General features: G+C 32.3%; 1 protein-coding gene across 4 annotated transcripts in view; it reads right to left on the bottom strand.

The window, feature by feature from the left end:
- Positions 1-25,938, bottom strand: part of UPF2 (UPF2 regulator of nonsense mediated mRNA decay) — a 93,645-nt gene that overhangs the window by 56,140 nt on the left and 11,567 nt on the right. For 3 of the 4 annotated variants that reach the window (XM_039877371.1, XM_039877369.1, XM_039877370.1), the window contains exons 4-8: positions 19,879-20,039; positions 12,320-12,517; positions 6,595-6,747; positions 5,433-5,536; positions 769-854 (exon numbers count right to left, since the gene is read on the bottom strand). In XM_039877371.1, the coding sequence (XP_039733305.1) occupies positions 769-854; positions 5,433-5,536; positions 6,595-6,747; positions 12,320-12,517; positions 19,879-20,039 (702 nt within the window). The remainder of the gene's footprint in view (positions 1-768; positions 855-5,432; positions 5,537-6,594; positions 6,748-12,319; positions 12,518-19,878; positions 20,040-25,938) is intronic. The other variant, XM_039877372.1, reaches the window with a different exon arrangement.

Genomic DNA, 25,938 nt, shown 5'->3' on the forward strand with positions numbered 1-25,938 from the left:
AATGGACCAAATTAAAATCCTGCTTAAAGAAATCTTTAGTGAAATCTCTCACAATCCTTATTTTTTGGGGAAAGTATCTATCTTAGTTATCATAATATTTAACAAATATAACGATAGTTAACAAAATTCTTTACTTATTTATTGTTGAATAAACAGAAATGAATCTTCTCCAGGTTCCTAAGGTGGATAGTCCTGAAATATGCAGGTGAAGTGGGGTTTTAATTTAGTGTAATTTAGAGCATTAAAATTCTCTAAAAGCACAATTTATGCAACTGAACATGCTTCTTGAATTACTAGCAACAATCATTAATGTGACTTCCAATTCTAAACTATCATAATTACAAAAACAAAACTTCATATTTTTCATTTAAACACAACTGCAAGAATTAGATACTCAATTAGTCTGACCTTTACACAAAATAAAAGCTCTACAAAAAACTAATATACCATTTATTGTTTTTTCTCTTCAGTAGCAAAAGTGTAAACCAACTGTTTCTTGCAATGATTGTCATTATTCTTATTAAGGTACTATTATTCTTAAAACATTTTCTTTTAAAGTAACAAGAAAGCATCAGAAAAAGTACTTCTACCTAGAGCTAGTGAAAACAAAAATCAACAAGAAACAAGTTCTAGAAAATATGCTAATAATAATAATAATGCCTGTTGACAAGAGATATGTTTAACGAGGTAATTAAATAAAAATTTTGATCTTACAATCATCACTACAGCATAAAACCACTAACAAATTACTCTTTTTTTAATACCTACCTTTGTCTGGGAACTATAAAGAGTGCCCGTACCAGCTTCTTCCTATTTGCTTTGGTGTTCATGTTCATGCAAAAATCCATTGCTGCCTATAGGAGAAAAAGCAGAAATCTACTTAAAGCAGAAATCCTTGATGCTACAATGGATTTCTACTTGTTCTTAAACATTTCAAAATGGTTTTAAAACACTAGTATTGTAAGCATATCTTAAACCATAAGACCTCGAGACTTAAAACTCTTCTCTCCTTATATATCTGAAAATATGTATTTCATACGTTTTAATTGCAACCTAGTTTTAGAAACAGAGCTTTGATGGGGTAGCTTGAAGAACATGAGAAGTTTGACAAATAATTATATGAAATGTATAATCAATGCTTTTGACTTCATTAAAGTAAATCAATGTTAATATCAGGAAAGTTTTCTGATGGAATTAGAAAGTAGCAAGAATAGTTACCAGGAGCCAAAAAAATTAATAATGCTAATAATGATAATTAAATAAAGATGAACTAGGTATGAAAGACAGGCAGAGATTATTCCCAGGAACATAGGAGTAAGTGCCTCAACACTGACTGAAAGGGTTCAGTGTTGACAGTCAGATTCGGTAACCTAAACTAAAGAAATCAAATAACAGAACTATCATAAATACCCACAACTGTTATTTAGTACAGCAGTCCACTACTCTATATCTTAATAAATATGTGCTCAATATTTCATCAATATGTCTAACATCAAATATAAGTGTAAAAGAAAAGCTAGGAGAGAAGTACATTCTGGGAAACAACTAGGAAACAAAAATGAGTAAATGATATTTTTAAAATACAGGCATGTATTTTTTTTAATGTTAAAAAGATTTTCAGTATATTTGGTTTCAGAAAATAACAAGTTTTACTTAAAAAGTTTTATTTAATTTTATTTAAATAACAAGTTTTACTTAAAAAGAAATAAACTATTATCGAATATTCTCTTGAGTTTCTCAAATACTTTCCCCTTCCATAGGTTCACGCGATTATTTTACCATCACTCTCAAACTTTAGGCAGATTTGAGATCATATGCAAATTAGATTCGCAGATTCTCCTGAATCTCTTGATGCACTAAAACACCTACTGTTTGGTTAAAACTTGATGAAATAAATGACACAAATTTCAAACCCAGAAAACTAGATCACATTGAAAGTATTCATAAAGATTGAAACTTTGCATCAGTATTAGTCAAGAGATTAATGTGAGTGTCATTAAAGTTGGTGCACAACACCCCACTGCTAAACTTGACTGGATTTCAATACATCTATTAGTCAAGAGAGTAAAATCAATTTAAATATTTTTCTGCTTGTAAAGGAAATATAATAAATGTTACTGAAGTTTACATTTTATAACATTAAGGCTTATTATGGCTAATTACAATAACGAAGAGAAAAACAAAATACGCTAAAGTTCCTTCAAGCAATTTACCCACATGAAACACTGAAAAATTCTGGACCTAGTAATATAAGTCCCAAAGGTCATCTACTCAGAAAATTGGTTAACACTGGAAAACTTCACACACACACATACACTCCAAAAACAAAAGTACCTCTCAAATCAACATTTTGAAAAACATTAAGATAAAATTTTAATGGCTAAAAATGGCCTATTTCAATATAATTAGGAAAAACAAAAAATAAAAAGTACTTGAATAACTATTTTCAAACATCATTCTTTAAAATACAAATGTACTTTGCATAATCTATTTAAATAAATTTTGTAAAAATAGAGGTCAATAAAGTTTTACTACCATAATAATCAAAAGGTACTTTGATTATTATTAAATTTGATTATTATTAAAAAAAGAAAAAAAAACTATAATGTTCAAAATTCCCCACAGATTAGGAGTTCATAGAGCATATCAATGCCTTGTACACACAGCAGGGGTTCAATAAATATGCAGAATAAATAAATAAAAGACTGCATGACTGGGAAAATTGCCAGAATAAACCTCAGGAAATTAAAAAAGAAAATAAACTTCACATGCATATAAATTCTTAAATTTAACAAGTCTTGGCCTATGGGAAAAATGGAAGCAAAGGAGTCACTGTGGTGTTGTCTGTCCGCCTCGGTTCAACTGTTGCTTGACAACTCAATAAGCAGTTTTTTAAAACTTGTTTCAAAATGTTTAAAAAGTTGTTTCAAAGGGTTAAAAAATTTTAGGTAAATGAAAGACAGTTCAATAATCATTTTTTACTTTACTAAGTAAGAGTAAATTCTTCTGATCTTCATACGCTGGCAGAAAAATAGCATTATGATAAATGACATTGGGTTATATACTGTCCCATAACAACTGAATTCAAAGAAATCTTAGATTTTTCTATTTCACAGATTCTTTTCCCTCTTAAGCCATTTGGACCTTTGCCAACATAAAAGAAATTCCTTTCATGAGGAAACTGACTCCCAGAGGAACTTATTGGGTTCCAACAGGGAAGGGTGTCCCCTTATTTTTCATCTGACTCTTAGAAAGCTAACTCAGAATTTAATACATGGTCATTACTGGCACAGCTTTTAATACTCAGCTGAGCACTAAAGGATACTTTCCAATAAAAATTCATAACAATGTTGTTACTAATATACAAAACTAATGAGACCCTTCCCACCTTTCATTATAGTACTCAAAATGGGGTGTGGAGGAGGAGCAGCATTGCCAAAGTTCTGTTCTTTCATCCTCCGTTTATAACCAATAAATACATAAAAATTTAGCAGGAGAAAGATTCACTCATATACCAAACTTAGAAAAATAACCAATTGTTTAAGAGGTTGTTTCTGCCGTACTATATAGAATAAAGAAAAGAGACTATCTCTTAAGAAAACCGAAATCTGTAATTACTCTTTCTGAAAACTATAAATTGATGTAATCACTGCAAGAAGTAAGCCGATTTGGAATTAGACTTTCAAGGCTGTTTGATTACATGAATAGTTACTGAATAACTCTATATTATTTGAAGAGCTAAACAAGCCTAAAGTCAAAAAATAACCTCAGGGACTCTCCAAACGTTATGGGAAAAAAAAGATAAAAGATTACATTACACTTGAGAAAAATATGGCCTAAATCAACAATTTTTAAACTTTGGGTCTTTAGAGGTTTATATGCTCTTAAAAATTATTAAGGACCTGAAAGAACTTCAGTTATGTGTATCACATTTACTGGTACTTACTCTATTAGAAATTAAAACTGAGAAATTTTAAACATACTAATTCACTTAAAAATACCAATAAACCTATAACTTATTAACGTTTTTTGGAAATAACTATTTTTCAAAATGAAAAACATTGACAGAAGAGTGGCACTCTTTTAGAAGATAGTTGGATTCTCATATCTACTTATGCATTCAATCTGCTGTGATATATTGTGTTGGATGAGGTATATGAAGAAAATCCAGCTTGACACATACATATAGCTGGATAAAAGAAATGCATTTTATATTCTTTTCAAGATTTATAGATATTTTTTGATACTACCCCAAAACTTGACAAGTGGTAGTTTAAGGGTTAGGTGAAATGTGGAATATGAAACTACATCAATCAACTTTTCATGCTGTTAGATTAAAATCTATCTTGCACTTTGAGTGGATTTTTAACGCCTAAGCAAGACTTTAACACTGTGTACTGGTCCCTTAGAACAACGGTTCACTGAGCTCAGCAGATTTTCCAAACACATATTTTCAAATTACATTACTTAATATGACCACCGATCCCATCATCAAAGTCTCATCAATAAAGTTTCTTCAGAAAAGAACTGTGAAGCTACCAGGCTTATGGTGGTAGACATAAGTTCTCCAAAATTCTAATATTTGTTGAAAACTCAAATTTGTTCATTGGCAATAAATATTTTGTTGTTTACTTTGAAGTGAGACGTTCACCTTGTTCACGGTAGAAAAATGTCTCCCAAATACCCAAGTTTGTATAACCACAGTTTGTCCATCAGTTCTTTCAAGTAAAAATAGTGTTCTATGAAAAAAGCAACTAGTTCAGCTTGTAACTCAAACACAAAGGGTTTTTCTAAAGAAGCCTTGAGACAGCAGAAGTGCTTCACATGTCTTTCCATTTCATCAGATTAAAAAGATATGCACTCAAAGGTTGAAATGAAATAAAATGACTAATTTTTACAGATTCATCAAGAAGCTTCTTAAATGAAAGTGGCATTGTTCTTTTCACTGCACATGCATGGCAGCGAAGACTATAACGGCTATTAGTAGTGTGCTTGATTTGTAAAATTTATAGCAGCTTTACCCATATCGCTTTGTAGATGTCAAAAAACAGTGAAAAAAGAGAAAAAAACTTTAATGTTAGTAGGAAAAGTTTTGTCCTCATAGGCTCCCTTGAAAGTGCCCTAGAAGACACCAGAAATCTACAGAGCATACTATTAAGAATTTATGATGTTTTCCAAACTGTGATGTCCCTATGTGAAGGGAAGCGGTGTCAAGACAACAGGATTCTAGAGACAGTTTTACTGCCCCCACCCCCAAGAATCTACAAATTGGCTCTAATTTTATGTGTTAATTGTGGATTCCCATATAAAATTTCATTTGAAGAAATGGTTCATTCTATGGCTAAAACAGTCCAAAAACCACAGACATTCCTAATTAGAGATAACCTACAAGGCCTGTATGCTTGAGTAAAGTTATACAGAGACAATTATACCTTGTCTATCAGATCTCGGTTGACACAGTTGGGCAATTGCTGGAGGAAAGCATCTACTATGAGCTTGAGATGAGATCCAGTACTGGCTTCTTCATCCTCTTGTTCTAACATAAAATTAGTATTTAAATAGGTTAAAAATATACAGAGACAATATAAGAATAAATACATCCACTTTTAGTTAGTTGAGAAACATTATCTAGAACACTTACTCATAAAAAAGGAATCATTTTTTGAGATATTACCCTAGAAAGTTTGGGTATCTATAGAATCACAATGCAAGACACTATTATCTTTCAGATATCAACTATAAGAGGGGAAACTTTTGCATTAAACACAAAATCTTAATCATAAATTGCATGTAGCTTTATAGTAAATCTGTTTTTATCTGCCGAGCATCCCTTCCCACAATTCTTCGATTAACAGCACTCTCACTGCTTGCCTCTGAAGGCAATCCATGGGATTCTGCAGAGAAGGGTGCTGCCAGGTCACAGAACACCACCATTCCCCTTGGCCACACGTAAGCATGACAAGGAGACCAGCCAAGTCCTTCCATGACACTTATATACAGCAGAGAGAATCTCTCTTTCATTTGATATCACTAGCTGGTATGATCTGAGCCTGGGGCAGCCCCAAGCCACACCCACCCTCCCCTCAAGACATGGAGAAAGAGAACCTGCAGCAGGAAACAATGAAACCAATAGATAGAAGGGCAATACTGATAAAAGATATCCTTCTAAATAAAGAATCCTAACTAATAAAACAAAATAATTTTTATTATATACAAAACACTACTCAATTATAATATCATAGATAAAATGGTATACTAGTTGTCTTTTATCTCAACCATTTTTGAATCACTTTCAAAAATATTTATGTTAAGACTGTAAAGATTATATCATAGAATTAAAATAAATTGAGAGTAATGCTAGGAAATAGACAAGTATAAGAAATATCTATTAAGATATTTAAAGTTGAGATGAACACTAAAACTTACACTCACATTAATATGGGACATACAATGTTTCTGTTTTAAATTCCAAAAAAGTGATTCTTAGAAACAAAAGGAAAATAAGAAACAAAGAGAAAGATCTATATTCTTAGGCTAGAGCTTTGAATAGAAAAACCAATAAAAAATGAAAATTTGGGGCAAAACAGTGCTCACCTTGCTCGTCAAGAAGTTTCTTTGTAAGATCTTCAGCTTCATCTGCACCCTCTAACTCCAAGGCATCATCATTAATTTCTAGGTTTTCCAATTCAAGTTCCAAATCGTCGGGATTTGATACCTCCTTATTATCCTTAGTGTCTTTTGCCTCTGCTTGAAAACAAGCAAAAAGTATCTCTGAATTAAAAGTCATATTGAAACCTTGCCTCAAAAATTAGGTAAAGATTCATAAAATGTGCGTCATCTGTCTTAGAAATTACATATTTTTCTGGTAACATTTGAGTATAAATTCAATGTATTCAGATTTTATAAAACACATTACGCTCACTGAGAACCAAGACCATAACTTCTTTGATTCTGTATGCCATCTGTTCACTGAAGGAATGAATGGATGGATGGGTAGGTGGATGGATGGATGAAGACACATAAGGCACGAGGATCTGTGGTAAAGATGAGGAGAAATAAAGATAATATGGACTCTGATTGAGAAGGGTCTCAAACTCCAAGATAAGGAGTTCAGACTTTCTCTGTTACACAGTATGACCTTTGCTAGGTCCTGTGGAGAAAAACATTTAAATGTGATGTGACATGAAGATTAACTTACCAATAAGACACAAGATAAATAAGAAAGATAGGAAAGACTAGATGTAGAAAGACCAATTAGGAAAACATCCTTATTATTTAGATGTCAAGGGTTAGAGGAAACAAAACAATGCAACAAAACAAAATAGCCAAGAACTGGTAAAAGGCTAAATGAGGATAAAAAAGAAAAAAGAACTGAACCTGATTCAACAAGATTGGTATAATGCTGATAATTATTGCTGGGTGGCAGGTAATTATCAATTCACTATACTAGCCTCACTTTTAGGTTTGAAAATTTTCATAAGTAAAAAACAAAAAATTCTGAGTTCAAGAATTTATGCTTAAAAGAGTGAAGTCACGATATAAATGACTGAAATTATTACATTTCTCAGGCTCATCTTCTCATACAGTCTGCTAATCTCATTATTTTTGCACTGAAAGAAATGTTTTACTGATATTTGATACCATACCATATTTGGGAGAATCAAAACTCTAGTATGGATTGGTTTTGCTGCTTCTACATGGAGAAAGACTACTATTTTCTCATTCATTCTTTCTTTCAACTAACATAAATTCTCACTACATGCTAAGTACTGTTCTGAGCACCAAGGATACAACTTTGACTGTACCAGACAGAAACGCTGCCCATATGGCGCATATATTCATCCTCCAATGTTTCCTGATGTCTGGTTATCAAAAACCAACATTTACTGATTAGCTATTATGTATTCATATCTAAGCTAAGCTATTGAACATTCAGAAAAAAGCTTAAAATGTGACCCTTGCTTCTCAAGAAATGTACAGTATATCTGAAGATATTAAATTAATATGCACTTGGGAATCAAATGGGGTATGGTGAAGAGAGGGCTGCAAGCAGAAAAATAGAACAATGTATTAAGGTCATGAGGCAAGAAGACTGGTGTTGCAGAGACTAAAAAGAGGAAAAAGTCTGAAAAGGAGAAAAAAGGAAGGGTAATGTGGGAACAGATACAGGTGAACAGGAAGACCTGAACCAAACCACACTGGGTCCTCAAGGCAATGTTAACAAGTTTACCTTATATTCCAAATAAATGTAAAGCCATTAAAAAGCATCAGATTAGTTAAGAGAGTAAAATTAATTTTTCAGAATGTATATGAAGAACAAGAGAAATTACAGGGCAGCCAGTTAGAAGGTATCATATGGTAGCCCAGGTTAAGAGATGATGGCAGCTTAGATCAGAATGGCAGCAGTAATGATAAAGCAAATATGAGATACTTTTAAGAGGTTAGCTTACTAGACTTGATTACTAAAATATCTATACTTTCTTCTTCCATTGAAACACTGACATCTAAAAGAGCAAATGAAACTAGAAGCCCAAGACAAAGAGAAAGAAAAATCAAGAGGGTTTAGTACTTTAGAAACCATGGGGAGGAAATTCTCTAAGTAGTAGTAAACTGTTAAATGGCTCGAGAGATCAAATGAAACAAAGACTGGAAATTGCCCTCAAGATACAGCAACATGAAGGTAACTGGCAATTTTTGGCAAAAAGTTTCAGAGTCGAGGTGCGGTTGGAGCAAAACGAGTGGACTGAAGAATGAGGTAGTAAAAATGAGAAGAGTTCCGAGTATAGTTAATTCTTTAAAGAGGACTGCTTAAAAAAGGGGACAGCAGCTAGAAAAAAATGGGAGGCCCAAGGGGTTTCAAAGTACTTACGATTTGTTTTAATCTGTTTTGTTTTTTAAAGATGAGAAAATGTTTGTATACTGAGGTCAGGATCCAGCAGAGACAGAGACAGAGACAGACAGACAGACAGACACTAAAAATAAAGATGTTCAGGAGAAACAGGAAGACAAGATTCAGAATAAGATGTCCGGACTGACCTTTGACAAAGGTATAAAAGTCTACCATATCACCCAGGGAAGAAACATTCTATAAGCACTAAGGCAAGTAGATTTATAAATAAGAAGGGGCGCATTGTTGGGGGAGTTCTGTCTGATGGCTTCCACCTTCTCGATTAAGTACTGTATCAGACATAATCTTGTACTAAGGAGGGAAGCAGAATAAAAACTGGAGAAAGAATTAAAATGTATTATGGAGCATAGGAGAGTGAGCTAACAGAAATTCTGTCACGTTTCTATACAGGGTTAGGGGCCTGTTTAAGGTTGGTGATCACAAATTTATAAAGTTATCAAAACCTATCTAACTGATCATTTCTAAGAAAGCTCAATGGTCTGTATCAGAAACAAATATGGTAGATGACTGAGTTCATCCAGGGTTGAATTTGACAAGCAGATATGAATGAAAAGAGAAAGAATGTTCAAGAGAGAGATGTTAAAAATGTACTATGCTAGAAAGAAATCTAGAAAAAGAGGGCCCAGTCCCACATCTCTTGTCAAAATCCAAGCCAAGCTTCAAAGTCTATCACAAAGGTCCGCCCATTTCTTCTATAGGATTTTAGCTGATCTCCGAACATGTGAACTGCTTCCACTGTCTTAACTGCCATAGTGCTTTGTACTTTTATGTATAGCCCCAATCCTATTCCAACTTCAAATTATTATTCTTTTGAGCCCCTGGCTGCTCCTCAGTAATGTGATTATAAGTGCACAGATAGCATGCTCATATCTGTCTCTCCTATGGCCCTCAGTATATTGTCTCACAAGAGAGGTGGAGACTCTAAACCTACTTCCTGAAAGAGAAACAAATATTAGAACACTTCAAGTAAGTCAAACTTGCATGATGATAGGGAAAAACCTAGACACAGCAGAAATCGTACAACTTTTTCGAATCCTTAAAATTGTAAGAAATATTGAGGTGTTTTAAGAGCTAGTCATCACTGGGGCTTCGACAGTTATCTATGAGAAATGCCTTTTTAAAAATTTTAACTGACAAAACTGGGTGGCAGGTATCTAAAATGAGTATTTATATATATTATTCCCTATACTTTTTTGAAACACTTGCAATATTTCAATAATCTTAAAATATAAAGTAAAATTTACCTTAAAGTAAAAATATCTTTGAGATCAACCAAGAGGTTTTAATATTTTCAAAGTACCATAAAGGCCTCATGTAAGGTTCTCTCACCATAAGATGATCCTACTACTTTTTTCACAAAAACAGCATAATTTTAAGGTTTGGTGTATTTTAACTTAGATTTTGAAGAGGAATGTTAAAAAAAAAGTTTTACTATTCTTCTAATTAGTATCCTAACAAGCACCAACCCACCCTACTCAAAATACACACACACACACACACACACACACACTTAAAACATACATATTTTAAAAAGGACAATACTTTTTAAAAATTTTAAGTTAACTTTTGTGATTCAATGATAATGATGTGTCAATGTGAGTTCACTGAATGTAACAAATGTACCACGTGGTGGGGGATGGTGATAATGGGGGAGGGTTGTGTCTATGTGAGGGGCTGGGAATATACAGAACTCTGGACTTTCCACTCAATTTTGCTGTGAAGGTAAAACTATTTTAAAAAATGAAGTCTACGTTAAAAGAAAAACCACTTTTGTGCATCAAAGCATATTATCGAGAAAGTAAAAAGACAATCTTTAGAATGAGAGAAAATAGTTGTAAAACATACATCTGATTAGGGTTTGGTATCCAGAATATATATTAAAAAATTCTTACAATAAAGAAAACTCAATTAAAAAATGGATGAAGGACTTAAACAGACATTTCCATAAAGCAGATGAAAAAATGTTCAACACCACTAGTCATTAGGAAAGTGTAATTAACTGAAACCATTCACGAGAATGGCTATAACCAAAAAGAATACCAGATGATAACAAGTGTTAGTGAAGATGGGAGAAACCAGAAACCCTATACATTGTTGGTGAGAATGTATAACAGTTCAGGCACTGTGGAAAACAGTTTGGCAGTTTCTCAAAAAGTTAAAGAATTATTACATGACCCCATAGTTCTACTCCTAGGTGTATGCTCAACAAATTGAAAACAGGGACTCGAACGAGTGCACATCCACAGCAGCACTCTTCACAAGTCAAACTGTGGAAACAGTCCAAAAGTCCACCAATGGGTGAACAGATAAACAAACTGGTATACACACACAATGAAATATAATTCAGCCATTAAAAGGATTGGAGAACTTATAAATGCATAATGTGGATATACCTCCTAAGTGAAAACAAACATAGTTATATAGAATACTCAAAACAGATAAATCCAAAGACAAAGAATGCAGATTGGTAAATGCCAGGCGCTAGTGGAAGGTTGGAATAAGGAGAAACTGCTTAATAGGTACTGGAGTGATGGAATGTTTTGGAAATACATGTTATAATATTTACACATCAAAGGCAGAGTATACTATGACCTCATTTTAGTATAAGGCACAAAGATTACTAACCTTAACCTGAAAAGCAATATTACACAGTGATTAAGAGCACAGTCATTAGTTAATAGGGCTTAAATTTTCAATCTATCACTTTCTAGCTGTGTAAGTTATTTAACCTTATGTAGTTACTCAACCTCTTTGTGCCACAGTTTCTTCATCTGAAAAACAGGGTTATTATGAGGACTGAATTCTTATGTATCTAATAATGTCTGGCACAAAGTGACTGTTCAATAAAAATTATTAGCTATTATTTTTTAAATGGGTTCCCTAACACATACATGAAAATACTAAAATAACTTTTTAAAAAATCATTTGCTAGTGCTCCAAATCCTTGTCACCATGCTCTTCCATCTCTATGGTTTGGCAGAATTCCCTTTAGAAGACATGGTGTGACAGCACTCAGGACCTTCTACCCTATTAATGATCTCTCTAAAGTAGTTCTTCCTCACAAAGAGTTAGGGATATCTAGCCTAGAAAGAGCATTACACGTAAACAGCACTATAGAGTTAACATTTGCCCTAACAATCCAAATGGGGGAAATTCAGATCTTACCAAGATCTCACATGAATTCATTATATTATAAATAACATTTTCAAGTTATTTCACATTAACTTTCGCACTGTTTAAAGTACGGCAGCTATCAACCTTTCATGTTCCATTCCATATTATTCTGTCATTCATTTAATCTAATGACTCAAAGTTCATATTACAAAACTAGTAACTAAAATATTTTTTACAAATAATATTTTGAAAATAATTTTTATAGCATTAATGAAAAATTTATCCTCTAGAATTTACCTTTGGAATCATCTTTGTTGGACTCTTTATTCTGACAACTTTTTTCATTATCTTTAAACAAGATGGCTGGAACAAAAGCTTTCAGATCAATGAGGTTCTCATAAAAATTCCGAGCATCTTCATCTTCCCATATACCACCTTCCAAGTCATATTCTCCAGGTTTACCAGGTGTAAATATATCAATTCCAGGCCCATGCTCTACAACAAAATAAATCACAGCGAAATAAAACCATTTTAAGTTTAGCATATTAAATATGACAAGATACTTTATATTTTCAATGAATCTTTAGTGTTTCAATTAACAGAAGCTTCTTCAATCAACAAGCACTCTGAACTGTTTACATAACATCTTCAGCATCAAATCACAAACTGTTTTAGGTAAAGCTCTAAACCAAGACAGACCAGAGAATGGCATAGGATAAAGATGCTTTTCTCTTCAATGTTTTAAGCAATTAAGATGAAAAAAAGTAACCATTTGATATATTAAGCCTATCTTCATGAAATGTAAAACCAAAATAAGAAATATATAAGCCTGGCCATTCCTAAAACATCCAGCTGAAGAGTACTACCTGCTCCATTAAGCTTTTTTTTCTTTTGATGACTCTCAACCCTGTATACCATTTACATCACAAGTAGACCATAAACCTAATTAAGAAGTAAACCGCCTCTTGGTATAATCCTTGGTATAAGGCAGATTGCCATAAATGGTCAACTAATAAAATAACTGGGAAAAAAAACAAAGAAAAATATAGATATTTCAGTAAAAGGTGGAAACCCATGTATAAATTTACATATACACACACAAGTCTACCTTTACATATACAACTACAGACTCTTAAATTCAGAACATTTAAAGTAATTAATTTCCTACTTCACAATCATGAGACCATTCATGAATTTATCTATTCAAACTAAATTTCTCTCCAAAACTAGAATTGTAAATAGAAGAATGATCGTGCATATTAAAAATAAAATTGAGAAAAATTAATTACCTATTAAAAGTCATTTAAGAAAAACAAGAATTAACAGCAAAAACAACAAAATGCTGGCTCCCTAACTCATTACTTATATGTCTTAGAACAAATATATTTAAATGTAGGACACTAAACCTGTATACTGTAAGGAAAAAGTGATATATTTACAACTTCTGTTTAAGGAAAAACATAAAAGCAAAGGACAAACTAAAAGACAATACTGGCAATACTTACACAAAGAAATTAATATCTATAATATAAAGAACTCCTACAAATAATGACCAAAATCCCAGCAGAAAAATAAAGCCTCTGAACAGACGAGTAAAAGAGCTTATGAAAAGATCCTTAACCTCGGTATTAATTGGGATGTTAAATGAAACAAACTTTTATCACTTTGACCCATTAGATTATGTTTCAAGGACTGATATCAACAAATGTTGACAATACAGTAGGGAAGTAAGCACTCTCATATCTTAACTGAAGCACAAACTGATACAGCATTGGTGGAGTGTAATTTGTCAGTACTTATCAATATTTAAAATAAACATAACCTTTGGTAGTGCAAGATCCCTTTGAGAACTCCATACCTCAGAAATAACGGGGAACATGAGCTAAGATTTACCAAGATGTCCACTGTGGACAGTTTGTAACAGCAAAACTGGAAGGAGTCTAAAGATCAGTGAGATAAGGGATATATATCAGACATTAAGAGAAATGAGGTATATCTACCTGAACTGACTCAGAAGGCTCTCACAAATATATTATTGAAAGAAAACAGTAAGTCATGCAAAATAACATCCTACATAATTAACAATAAAGCTATATATAAATATCTAATTATATATTTTGCATATAATTTTGTATGAAAAAAGTCTGAACAGATTCATATCAAATTGTTAACCATGGTTATCTTGCAAAATAGAATGGATATGACAGGAGAAATTTCTATTCTATAATATCCATGATATTTCACAAATCTGAAAAATACCGTATTTGCATAGTATTTTAAATTGTAAAAAAAAAGTTAACTTCTGAGGAACAAAAAATGCTACCAAGTCAAAAAGCAATCAACAATTGGGAGAAAATAACTGCAATGCATATAAAAAAGAGTAATTTCCTTAACATACAAAGTGCTCTTATAATTCAATTTAAAAATTAAATAAATATTTAATTTTAGAAAAAAGAAGAGGTAAAAGAGTCAAGCCATTATGTTACAGGGAAAAAGTATACTTGAATCCTTTACCCCTTTTTCTAAAATAAAATATTTATCTTTTAAAAAATATATACATATACATACAAGTATATACAAGTATGTGTATATATATGTATATTTATAAATAATACAGCCAATAAACTTAAAGATGCTCAATCTGAGAATGTAGAAATCGAGTACTGCAATATGGTAAGGGTATAAGGAAAATACTCATTCTCATATATTTAGTATTATGTAAATTTCTTTGGCATTATATATTGAAAATTAAAATGTATATAACTTTTTAACCTAGGAATTCTACCTCTAGGAATTTACCTCTGAAATATTAGCATGCATACAAAAAATCTTAGGTATAGAGATTTTATTATAGCATTGACTGTCATACTTAAAAACTAGAAATAACTTAAATGTCAAAAGGACAAGGTAAATTAGCACAGTTATGCAATAGATCACTATGCAACAATTTAAAAGAATTCGATGGCACGATATGAATTGATATGAAAAGACAACTAAGATAGATGGTTAATTATAAAACAGTTGCCGAATAGTATATATGATACAATCTCATTTCTGAGAAGTAAAAAAAGATATTCTGATCACTGAAGTTAGGCCTCTTCAGGTCAACATGAAGTACTCGTGACCTAAAACAACCAAAAGACCACGCAAACAATATAATACAACACAATGGTTTTCAAACACTAGACATCAGATAGCACAGGAAAGTGATTCCTGAGAGAGAAGAAACTGAACCCTAGAATTAACAGCTCTAGTTTACTACATGGTAAGATTTTCCAGGTCATAGCCGAGAAAGGGAGATGCCAGGCAGACCTCAGCACTCTCCATGAGTTGAGGACGACCGAGTTGAGGCCTGGCAAGACTCAAGCCCAGGTGGCTAGATTTTGCAAGACAAGAGTACCTTAGAGGAGAAAGCAGCACAAAGGTCTACAGACGGTACCCCTTGAATGTTCGGCTGAACACTGATCAGCCCCAATGTGTGAAGAACTAAGTGAATTGGGAAAATAATTCATAAATTTTCTAATTCATGAGAAATCAGGTAGAGTACAGAAGAATATTAGCCCCAGAATAAAAGCTGCACTGATCCCAACTAACAAAGCAAGTCTTGAAAGAATGAAACTGTTTCCAAGTAACTTAACTCTGTCCCAGAACAAAGCTCAATGTTATTTCTAGGAATAATAAAATATCCAGCATATGTTCAATAAAACATAATCAGGCATGCAAAAATCTAGAAGAATTACCAGAGATGTAGAGCTCAATCAATTAAAAGCAATGCAGAAATGATATAAATTATAAAATCAGAAGGACATTAAAAGTTATTATAACTGTATTTCATATTCTTAAGAAACTAGAAGATAGACTGAGCATGTTCAAGACCTTGGAAAATATAACCAGCTTCTAGAGATAAAAACTCCATCTTTACATGAAATTAACAGTATGTTAGTCACTGTCAAAGGACAAATTAGTGAATTTGAAAACACAGCAATAGAAACTATCTAATAAGAAACAGTGAAAAAATAAAAAGGACAACTCAAACCACCTAACATAGTTGCAACTGAATCCTCATTGGAGAGAGGAGAGGAACAGAAAATATATTTGAAGAAATGAGTCAAATTTTCCAAATTTGATAAAAGTTATAAACCCACAGATTCAAGAAGTCCAATAACCCCCAAGCACAAGAAACATAAAGACAACTAAACCAAATCACATCATAATTAAATTGCTTAAAATCAGTGATAATGAAGATATTTTAAAGCGACCAGAGAATAATACACATTATGTAATGAACAAAGATAAGAATAATAGGTTTCTCACTGGAAGCAATCCAAGATAGAAGACACAAAGCAACATCTTTAAAGTACCGAAAGAAAAATAAAATCTCACCTTAAAATGCTACATCTGGTGAAAATATGTTTTAAAAATGTTGACAGAATTTTGTCAAGATCTATTATCACTGGAAAATCCTAAAAATACTTGCAAAGTCATTTAACATTTTTAAAAAACTAGCTTAAGTTTCAGTAGAAAAAAACAAGTAAATCAATACTAAAGGATGCTAAACACTATGGAAAGACTTTGATTCTTAAGTATAATAAATATAATGAGAAAATTCTGAGAATCCAGCCAGATTCAATCAAAACACAAATTTTATGGTGGAACTTTTTAAAAAATTAAAACATCTGAAGCTCACTAATCAGGAGATAAAAGAATTAGTGGAAATTATGTACATTACTACATAATATTCACAGTATACAATAAGCATTTCTAATTAAGGACATAAAACATGAAGTGTATGATAGATATTTTTAACTGAGAATGTAAAATACAAAGCACTTCTTATATTACAAAAGGATACTTTACAAATGCAAGCAGGGGCCCTTTCATCTTGCATGTGTTTGGTGACTGTAACATCACAGACTCAAGCACATGTGATTTGGACCCACACAATGAACAGCAGTGGTAAACCACTACTGCATTTTCGTTTCTCTCTCTCTTTTTTTAATCGTTGCTTTTACCTTGAAAACCCTATAATGAGACAGTCCAAAATGAAATATGAGACAGTGCTGAAAGATGAGACTCCCACTCAGTTACTGAGGAAGAGCAGAGAATGAGTACCAACAGCACTGTTGCTAACGACGCAACTAGGTCAAAACAGAAAGGATATCTAGCAGTGAATATGCACAAAGGCAAAAGGAAACTACAGTGCTGTACAACACATACATGATATCGAAGATGCGTGAACCAAGGTAAACTGGAAATTTACCTTGAAAGCAAAAAAGGAAATATTATTAGGGAAGAATGTGAAAAGACAATGCCAGAAATAAAAAGGAAAGAAAACTTGAGATGGATGATGGAAGAAACACTAAAAATTGTTAGAGATAGGAAAGAGACAAAAATAAAAGGTGACAAAAGCAGGGTTAGAATCCCGAACGCAGATTCTCAACAATTGTTACACAGAGATGAAGGGAACTATTATAAGAGTCAATGTAAGGAAATAGAAGAGAACAATGATAAAAGAAAAACAAAAGATTTTTTATCAGAAAATTAAAATAAAAGAAATTCAACCTAGGTTAGGAATGCTAAATGACAAACAATGAAGCACATTATCTGACCAGGTAAAAATAAAGGGAGGGTGGACAGAGAATACTAAAAATCTAAACAGAAGAGACAAAAGGATGATGAAGACTGCTATGAGGAAGAATCTGTAATTCTAGAAAGCAAAGTGAAAGCTGCCCTGAAAGGACTGAGAATACATTACTAGAGGCAAATGAGATAAAGACAGAATGATTTCAAGCCACAGAGACTTAAGCTGTCAAAATTCTAACAAGAATATGTTAACAAATATGGAAAACAAAACAATGGCCTTCCCCTACGGACTATATACGGACTAGAGGGCTAAACACATTCAACATGCATTCCAGTTGTCAAGAAAGGATATGCCAAGGAGTGCATTAATGATAAGACCATTGCTCTAATTTCCCACACAAGTGATGCACAAGGTGATACAACAAAGGCTTCTACCTTACGTGGAACAAGAAATGCTCGATGTTCAAGATGGATTCGGAAAAGGAAGAGGCACTCAAGATCTAATTGCGAGCATTCACTGGACAATGGAGTGCTCCAAAGAATTTTGGAAGAAAGTTAGTCTATGTTTTATAAACTACAATAAAGCCTTTGACTGTGTGGATCATGAAAAGTTATGGGTTGCTCTGAAAGAAACAGGCATGTACTTTATTGTCCTAATGTGGAACTTGTGTTGTGGACAGGCAGCCACTGTTAGGACAGAATATGGGGGCATTTTTTTTCTTCCCTCTTTGTTTAATTTAATTACAGAACATATATGAAAAACGGCTAGATTCAGAAGAAGGAGTGAAAATTAGTGGAATAAATAGCTATAACTTCAGATATGCAGATGACACCATCTTATTGGCAGAAAGAAATGATTTGAAATGATTTCTGATGAAAGTGGAAAAAGAAAGTGCCAAAGCAGGACTGCATTTGAACATCAAGAAAACAAACATCATGATTACAAAAGAAATACACAATTTTAACGTAGACAACAAAGACATTGAAATTGTTAAAGATTTTGCTCAGTCATCAATTTAAATGGAGACTCCAGCCAAGAAATCAAGAGAAGGATGAGACTCAGAAGGGCAGCAATGGAAGAATCAGGAAAGATCACCCAGGGCAAAGGCATTTCATTAGAGAGCAAGGTTAAGATGATCCACACCCTCATATTCCCAATTATTACGTACAGATGAGAAAGTCAGTGAAGAAGCTGATAGGAAAAAACTGATTTATCTGAAATACGGTGGTGGAGGAGAGTTTTACAGATACCCTGGACTGCCAGAAAAGTGAACAGTGGGGTTCTTCTAGAGCAAGTTAAGCCTGAAATATCTCTGGAAGCAAAAATGACAAAATAGAAGCTGCCTTATTTTGGGTACATCATGAGAAAGCAGGGTCCTTTGGAAAAGACAAGGGTGTTGGGAAAAACAGAAGGCAGCAGAAAAAGAGGAAGACCAAATTATGAGACAGATTGATTCCATAAAAACAGCTGTAGGCATGAGTCTACAGGAGCTAAGCAGGGCAGGTGAGGAGAGGACACTGTGCACATCCCTCATTTAGAGTCACCAGGAGTCAGAGCTGGCTAAACAGCACATATAACACACATACTATACACTTTACAAATACTTCGCTATTAAGATTCTTAAGTAAACAGAACTGCCAGATAGTTTTAAAGATTAATAATTTATTAACACTTATCTACCTGACATAAATATAATTATTTTATCAAGTAGTTGGTATGACAAGTTAGCAAAATATATTAGGAACCTTACCAACTTAAGGAAAATCAAAATGGAAGTTTAAAACACCTTTGAAATAATATGGAAAACAATTCATCTCACAAAATGATAATTTATCTCATAAAACTGCAGGGTAAGCTTTACTTCTAAATAATAACAAGATAATATATAAAACAAATAGATTAAAAATAAGAATACAGAAATATTAGGTCCAATCCTCTTTATCACCTGAGAAATAAAGTGAATCTTTCCATAACTCCAAGTACGACTTAAGAAGGCCCACTGAATATAATCCAAGGATATCTGTTACAAAAGAACCCTAAGGAACTCATCATATCTAAGTTAATTATTATTCTCTATATTCAAAATCCTTTCCATTAGGAGGAACATTTTAAGTAGTTTTTCAAGGGTCTTAGTAGGTCTTAACACTATTTCATTTTCAAAAATGTAAAGGCATTTAAAAAACTTAAATTTTTAATACACATCTGACAAGACTAAAGATAAGTGATAGTACTAACTAGAAAACCACAGTGTTTGTTTTTAAGGATATCTTACCTTCTGGTGTTGGTTTGTCTTGAGGAAGATCTGGCATATTTTCATCCAAAAGGTCCGCTAAGGATTGAGAATTTGCCAGCAGCTTCTGATAAGACATAGCAAATTCCTCATACTGTTTATGTCTATCTTCACTTAGCTCCCCTTTAGAATGTAGAATACGCCTATAAACAAATGAGGTAATCTGATAATCTTATCGAAAAAGATGTGATCACGTGTTCTTACACTAGGAACTTCAATAAAATTTGATTTTATCACACAAGCTTATTGGCACAATCTTCAATAACTTAATTTTTGTTAACATTTTCAAGATGTAACTGAAAATCAAAATTTGTATAATCAACTTCACCTAAACAATTACATTTTAACATTGGTTCCTCAAAGAATAGAGTATGATTAACAATTATGCCTACAGAAATATAAAATTTAACAATATGCCACTAAATAAAAAGTATTTAGGCTTTTGTTACAGCCATGTTCCCCTCACACATTTAACCAAAAATACTTATATACCTAGACAAGTTAGTTTTTAAAAACAGGTTATAGAAAAAAACAGGTTATAGACGTAAGTATTTTTAAACTTTCACAATGATTTGAATTGAGATTATCTGCTGAAAAAGCTCTTATCTTCCATATAGCCAATTCTCAATTTACTGTGCAAGTACTGGTTATTTATCCATTTAACAAATATTAACTGAGCAACCCACTTAATTAAGGCCAGGCTGTCTCTGGAAGCAGAAGACGTAACTTCTCTTCCACTCTGCAAACAGTTCACTAATAAGCCACTCGTAACAAGAAATGTAAAACTACTGAAAATTCTCAAAATGTATAAAGTCAAGTAAAATTCTTACTATATTAGTATAGATGGTAGAGAATCAATAACTGGATCCAATTTTTCTATAATTAAATATTTATGTAGTAGTATAACATTTGAAATTGATAAATCTTAATGCAAATACAATTCAGGTTTCAAAAAGTTAATTATAAATTGTAAATTAAATCATTTTCAAAAGTAGTATGTAAAAGTTTTTTTATTCCTTGTCATTTGAGTTTTCTTAGGAACAAGGAAGAAAATGAATTACAAGGTTTTGTGTGCATGTGTGTGTGAAATGTTATCTTCTTCTAAGTTATAGAAAATAAAGTGGAAAAATCATGCCTACACTTATTCATCCCTGCTTATCTGCAGTAATTTCCAGACTTTCCCATCTTACTACATTCCTGCCTACATAAACTTTTGTTTAAATGTAATATTCCCAATAACATTTTCTATTTTAGGAATATCAGTTATCATTAAAAGCACAAGATTAATCAATATATAGATTAGTTACTATTTACTAACTCTATTTTTTTTTTTCCCAAAATCTGGCCTATTAGGACCTAAAATGAGAAACTCTCTCTCTCGTTTTCTTGATTTAAATATACATTAGACCACCACATCATTCCACAGATTAGTGAAATGGCAAAACAGTTTAACCATAATAATCCAGGCTAAAAAGCATGTCTCTAAAAACTCTAAAAACACTTCAATGGAGAACAGTTTTTCTCTGCTTTTACAGGCAAAAAAAGAGGTTATTTTATCAGTAAATTTTAAAAATTAAAAAAACCCAAAGCATTTAAAAATATTCGACCTATAAAAGAAATGACTAACAGTACTTTGAATGAGCTTGTTACAACTTTCCATTAGAATGTCATTTTTGAAGTTAAAAAAAGCCATTAAATGAAATGATTTGAACAAATACTACTCAAAAGTAGGCTACTCTAAAATGCTCTCCAATGTATTATTCGGAAAAGTTTTAATCAATAAAAAGTTTATCCTGAAGCAAATTACATTAAAAGGGATAATAACAGTTCTAAAGGACTTCTAATGACAATTAAGATGCAAAATTATTTCAGTACTTGAAAAGAAAATGAAAATATCTCAAAATAACCACCTGGAACATTATTTCTCTAACAAGTTCTGACATTCTGGTCATCTGAAGAACATACATCCACTTTTAGGTTATACTATATTCATTAAAGACATAGTATTTAATCAGTGGCAAGGCACTATTTTATTAGAAAGAAAACGAACACTCCTTTTCCAGTATCAACCTCACTTTCAAATATTTGCCTGGGACTTTGCAATAGGTCAATTAAAAATGATTTAATTTTATGATAGCTCTCTGTATTCATTCCAGTTCCTTTCCAATACTCCTGGAACAAATTTAAAATTCTGAAGCTTTAGAGATACTCTTCACCCTCTCCCAAATCTTAACTTCGTGGTCAAATTTTTTTAACAGTCCCTAACTACATACTTTATACATGTTTAGGTTACTATCTAGTGAAAACACTCTGCAGGGAAAAATAGCTTAGCTTTTGGTTGGTTTGTTTCCTTCTTGTATCTTATAGTAAAAGCACCTGGTAAGAGGTACAGGATACCAATGAAATGAATGACATTAGAAGAGTTCTGTTATACACAAAATTTACATAGTTATATCCACTTTCTTTGACCATTTAATATACATTTACTAAACATCTGACTAAACCACAGTATGCAGTAAGACTATAAACTTCAAGCAAAGAATTAACTCATCATGGGTGCCTGACCTAGTTCAAAACTCCTAGAATCATTTTGAGGTTGTAAGGAAATAAAATGAAACATTTTTCAATGACTTGCTATACGTGTTAGTTTTTTATAAGTTTATGAAGCCCATAGGCAAAACTTTTCAGTTTGATTAAATTTTTTAGAATATCTGCATGAGGGTACTAAACATTACACAGCACAATGGACCAGAGCACCTCTTCTGTACATCAGTATAAATCTCACCAAAATTTCATATGTGAACTCCATGGGAATATATCACTAAGCAAAATCAAGCTGGAAATATGACTTTACATGTAATTATAATCACAATCTCTTCAGAAGCACACCTATTGCTGAAAGTTGAAATGAAGCCATACTTTTGATACTGTCATAAATTAGAGTTCAGCAAACATTTTCTGCAAAGGGCCAGATAATAAATACTTTATGCTTTGCAGGCCATATAGTCTGTTGCAACTAGTCAACTCTGCTGTGACAGCACAAAAGCACAAACAATTCATAAATAAGTGGGACTATGTTCCAATAAAACTTTACTTATAGACACTGAAATTTGAACTTCACAAAATTTCAGTATTTCACAAAATCTCCTTCTTTTGATTTTTTTCAACCATTTGAAAAGGTAAAGACCATTCTTAGCTCGCTGGCTGTACAAAAACTAGTGGTGGGCCTGATCTGGCCTGTGAGCCATAGTCCCTACCCGCTCCATCCCTGTCATAACTGGAGATAACTGAGTTAGTAGTAAATGTATTGTAAGTGAGGTCATTCCTTCTCCTAGTATCACTACACAATAGGGAGGTACTAGCATCATTTTAAAGATATGAAAAGAAAGCAATGAAACAATATTAATTTCAAGTCATATTCATTATAATAAAAATATAAGAAAGTAGACCTCTTTCACCCACTATATGTGAGATATCATTGTCTGGAAGTACCCCTAAGGTACATCAATCTTTGATTTCTGAAGTGTTTTTATATTACTAATTTAATATTGAAAAGCTAACAGAAAATATCAAATAGCTCATTCTTCAATTGAGCATCATTATCTCATAAGGAAAGGCATGAATACCTCAACAAATTCTAGTATTAAGAAACATATCTTGTTTTTTCCATGTATTTTTATTATTGCTTGATTTTCTTGCTATTTATTTTATTTTGTATATTATTTACTGCTTTGTAGTTTAAAAAATTTTTTTAAATAAGTTATAAGTTATAAGAAGTTTAACATACAAATTTTCAAAGTCATAAAAAGGCACAGAGAAATTCTCATTTAAAAGTATTTCTAAAGGATTAAGCAGGCAATATATTAAGGGTGAACATTTATTGTACACTTACAATGTGCCAGACACTATTACTAAATGTTTTTACAGAGGAATTCACTGCATCATTTAGCTTTACCTCAGAGACACAGTGCTACTGTTAATCCCATTTTACAGAAGAGAAAACTGAAACAGAGAATGAGGCAAGTTGCCCAGTTACAGAGTGAGTAAATAACAGATCAAAGACTTCAGTCCAAGCAAGTCTGGCTTCAGAGTCCATGCTCATAAACTACTGGACTATACTACCTCTCAATTAAAGTAAAATTATCCACTTGGTAATTTATATTGAAACTAGAATATCTATCAAATGCATATATATCAAAGGCAAGTCTTTCCACATCAGGGTACTAGTTCTAAAACCTCTTCTGGGTCCTTCTTTTGTTTAGATATAACTTGGTAAGTACTGAGTAGCTAATGTACTTACTAGACACTTTAAAAACAAGTACAAGTACTAAATGAAGATGAAGTTGTGAAAAATACAATATGAATAGGTAGAAAAAATAACCTGATTCTGTCATTTGCTATCTAAGTCACATTGGGCAAGCTCTTTAGTCCCTAAACCTGATCTATCACCTTCAAAATAGAGGTATTTCTGTCAAGGATACTGCAAGGATCAATTAAGATGATACATGCAATGTACTATATCAACAACAACAAAAAAAAGCCAGAGCCCACTGTTGGAAAGGCAAGAAGCTCAATGCCAAATATTTTGATCTTCTATTAACCAAATTAAAAAAGAAAAAAACACCAAGAAAACAGAAAATCCATTTTGGCTTTGACCTTATGCAGTCATGCAAAATAATAGAACACATGCCTAAATCTTGAAAAAGTAATTATGAAGCAGACCTATGAAAAAAGTACTAGGTTTCACTTTTCATCTCGTTTAGCACGCTGTTGGATTTTCATGAGAATTAATTTAAATTTCATGAGCATTATCTCACATTTTCTTTTGGTTTCATTTTAGAATTTGGTTATGGATATCTTCTAATCTTATGTGAAAAGACACTAGAACACAGTTAAGCAAAACTACTCAATCAAATATTTATTAAACAACTATGTCAAAATCACTGAATCAGAATTAGAGAATATCTGAAGGAGGAAACAATTTTAGAGCACTTATAAAATTGTTAGCCTCTTTAAGTCTAAAGCACAACCATAATACATCCTAATAGTGCTTAAACACTACACAGTTTATCAAAGAATCTACCTGTAAAGGTACAACTTACCTGGAAGAAAAGTGAAAGGTAAAAGTAACACTATTTAACATTAGGTTAAGTCTCAACATTGTTAAAGTCTCATGAATTTGCATTAATAAAAAAAACTTCCCTAATTTTATTAACAATGGCGGGGGGGGGGAGCTACCCACTTGCTATTTTAAACAAAATTTTAAAGCAAATCACTTACTGCTGCTGGACTGAGTACGCAATTATGACGGTTTTAATTCACTAGTAGTCTTGAATAGAGAAACCTGCCATTACTCCCACCAATTACAGAGAAAAACAGGAATTAAAATACTTCAGAATTATTCAAGAAAAATTCTGACTTAATAGCTGAATTCATGATTCCACTATATTGCAAGAAACAAACTTACACAATTAACGTTGTTACATCCAATATTAAATAATTTCTTCAACCAATTTTAAATGTAAAAAAAATACGTTATATTACCTCTATGAGAATAATATTGCAAAGTACAAAGCATTTCAAGTACAGAGAGCACTGAAGTAAAAAAATGCAAAACCTACCAAGAAGCTCTAAGTTCTGAATTGGCGAATATTACTAGATGTTTTTAAGTGTGTAAATATCACAACTCCCCACATCAATCACTTAACAAAATGTATTTTAAAAAAACATTCTTTTAAGTAAAAAAAAGCTTGTAAATTCAAATTTATTTGAATTCACTCAATCCCAGGGTCAGTTGTATTGCCTGCTTATAACTAAATCCCTCAGGGTCTTAGAAACTGAACTAGCTATCCAATCCTATGGTTATCAACCCAGATAACATAAAAATGACAGTTGAGACTCAATAGGTCTCATCCAGTCACTGCCTTCATTCATTCATTACTGTCTTTAAGAAATTACCAGATATTTTATTACTCTATTTTTTAATTGGTTGATAAATTTTTAAACACGGGTTTTTTTGAGCATAGACTAAGACTTCATAAG

Source organism: Pteropus medius, unplaced genomic scaffold (genome assembly GCF_902729225.1).
Source record: "Pteropus medius unplaced genomic scaffold, Ma_sr-lr_union100, whole genome shotgun sequence".
NCBI lineage: Eukaryota > Metazoa > Chordata > Mammalia > Chiroptera > Pteropodidae > Pteropus > Pteropus medius.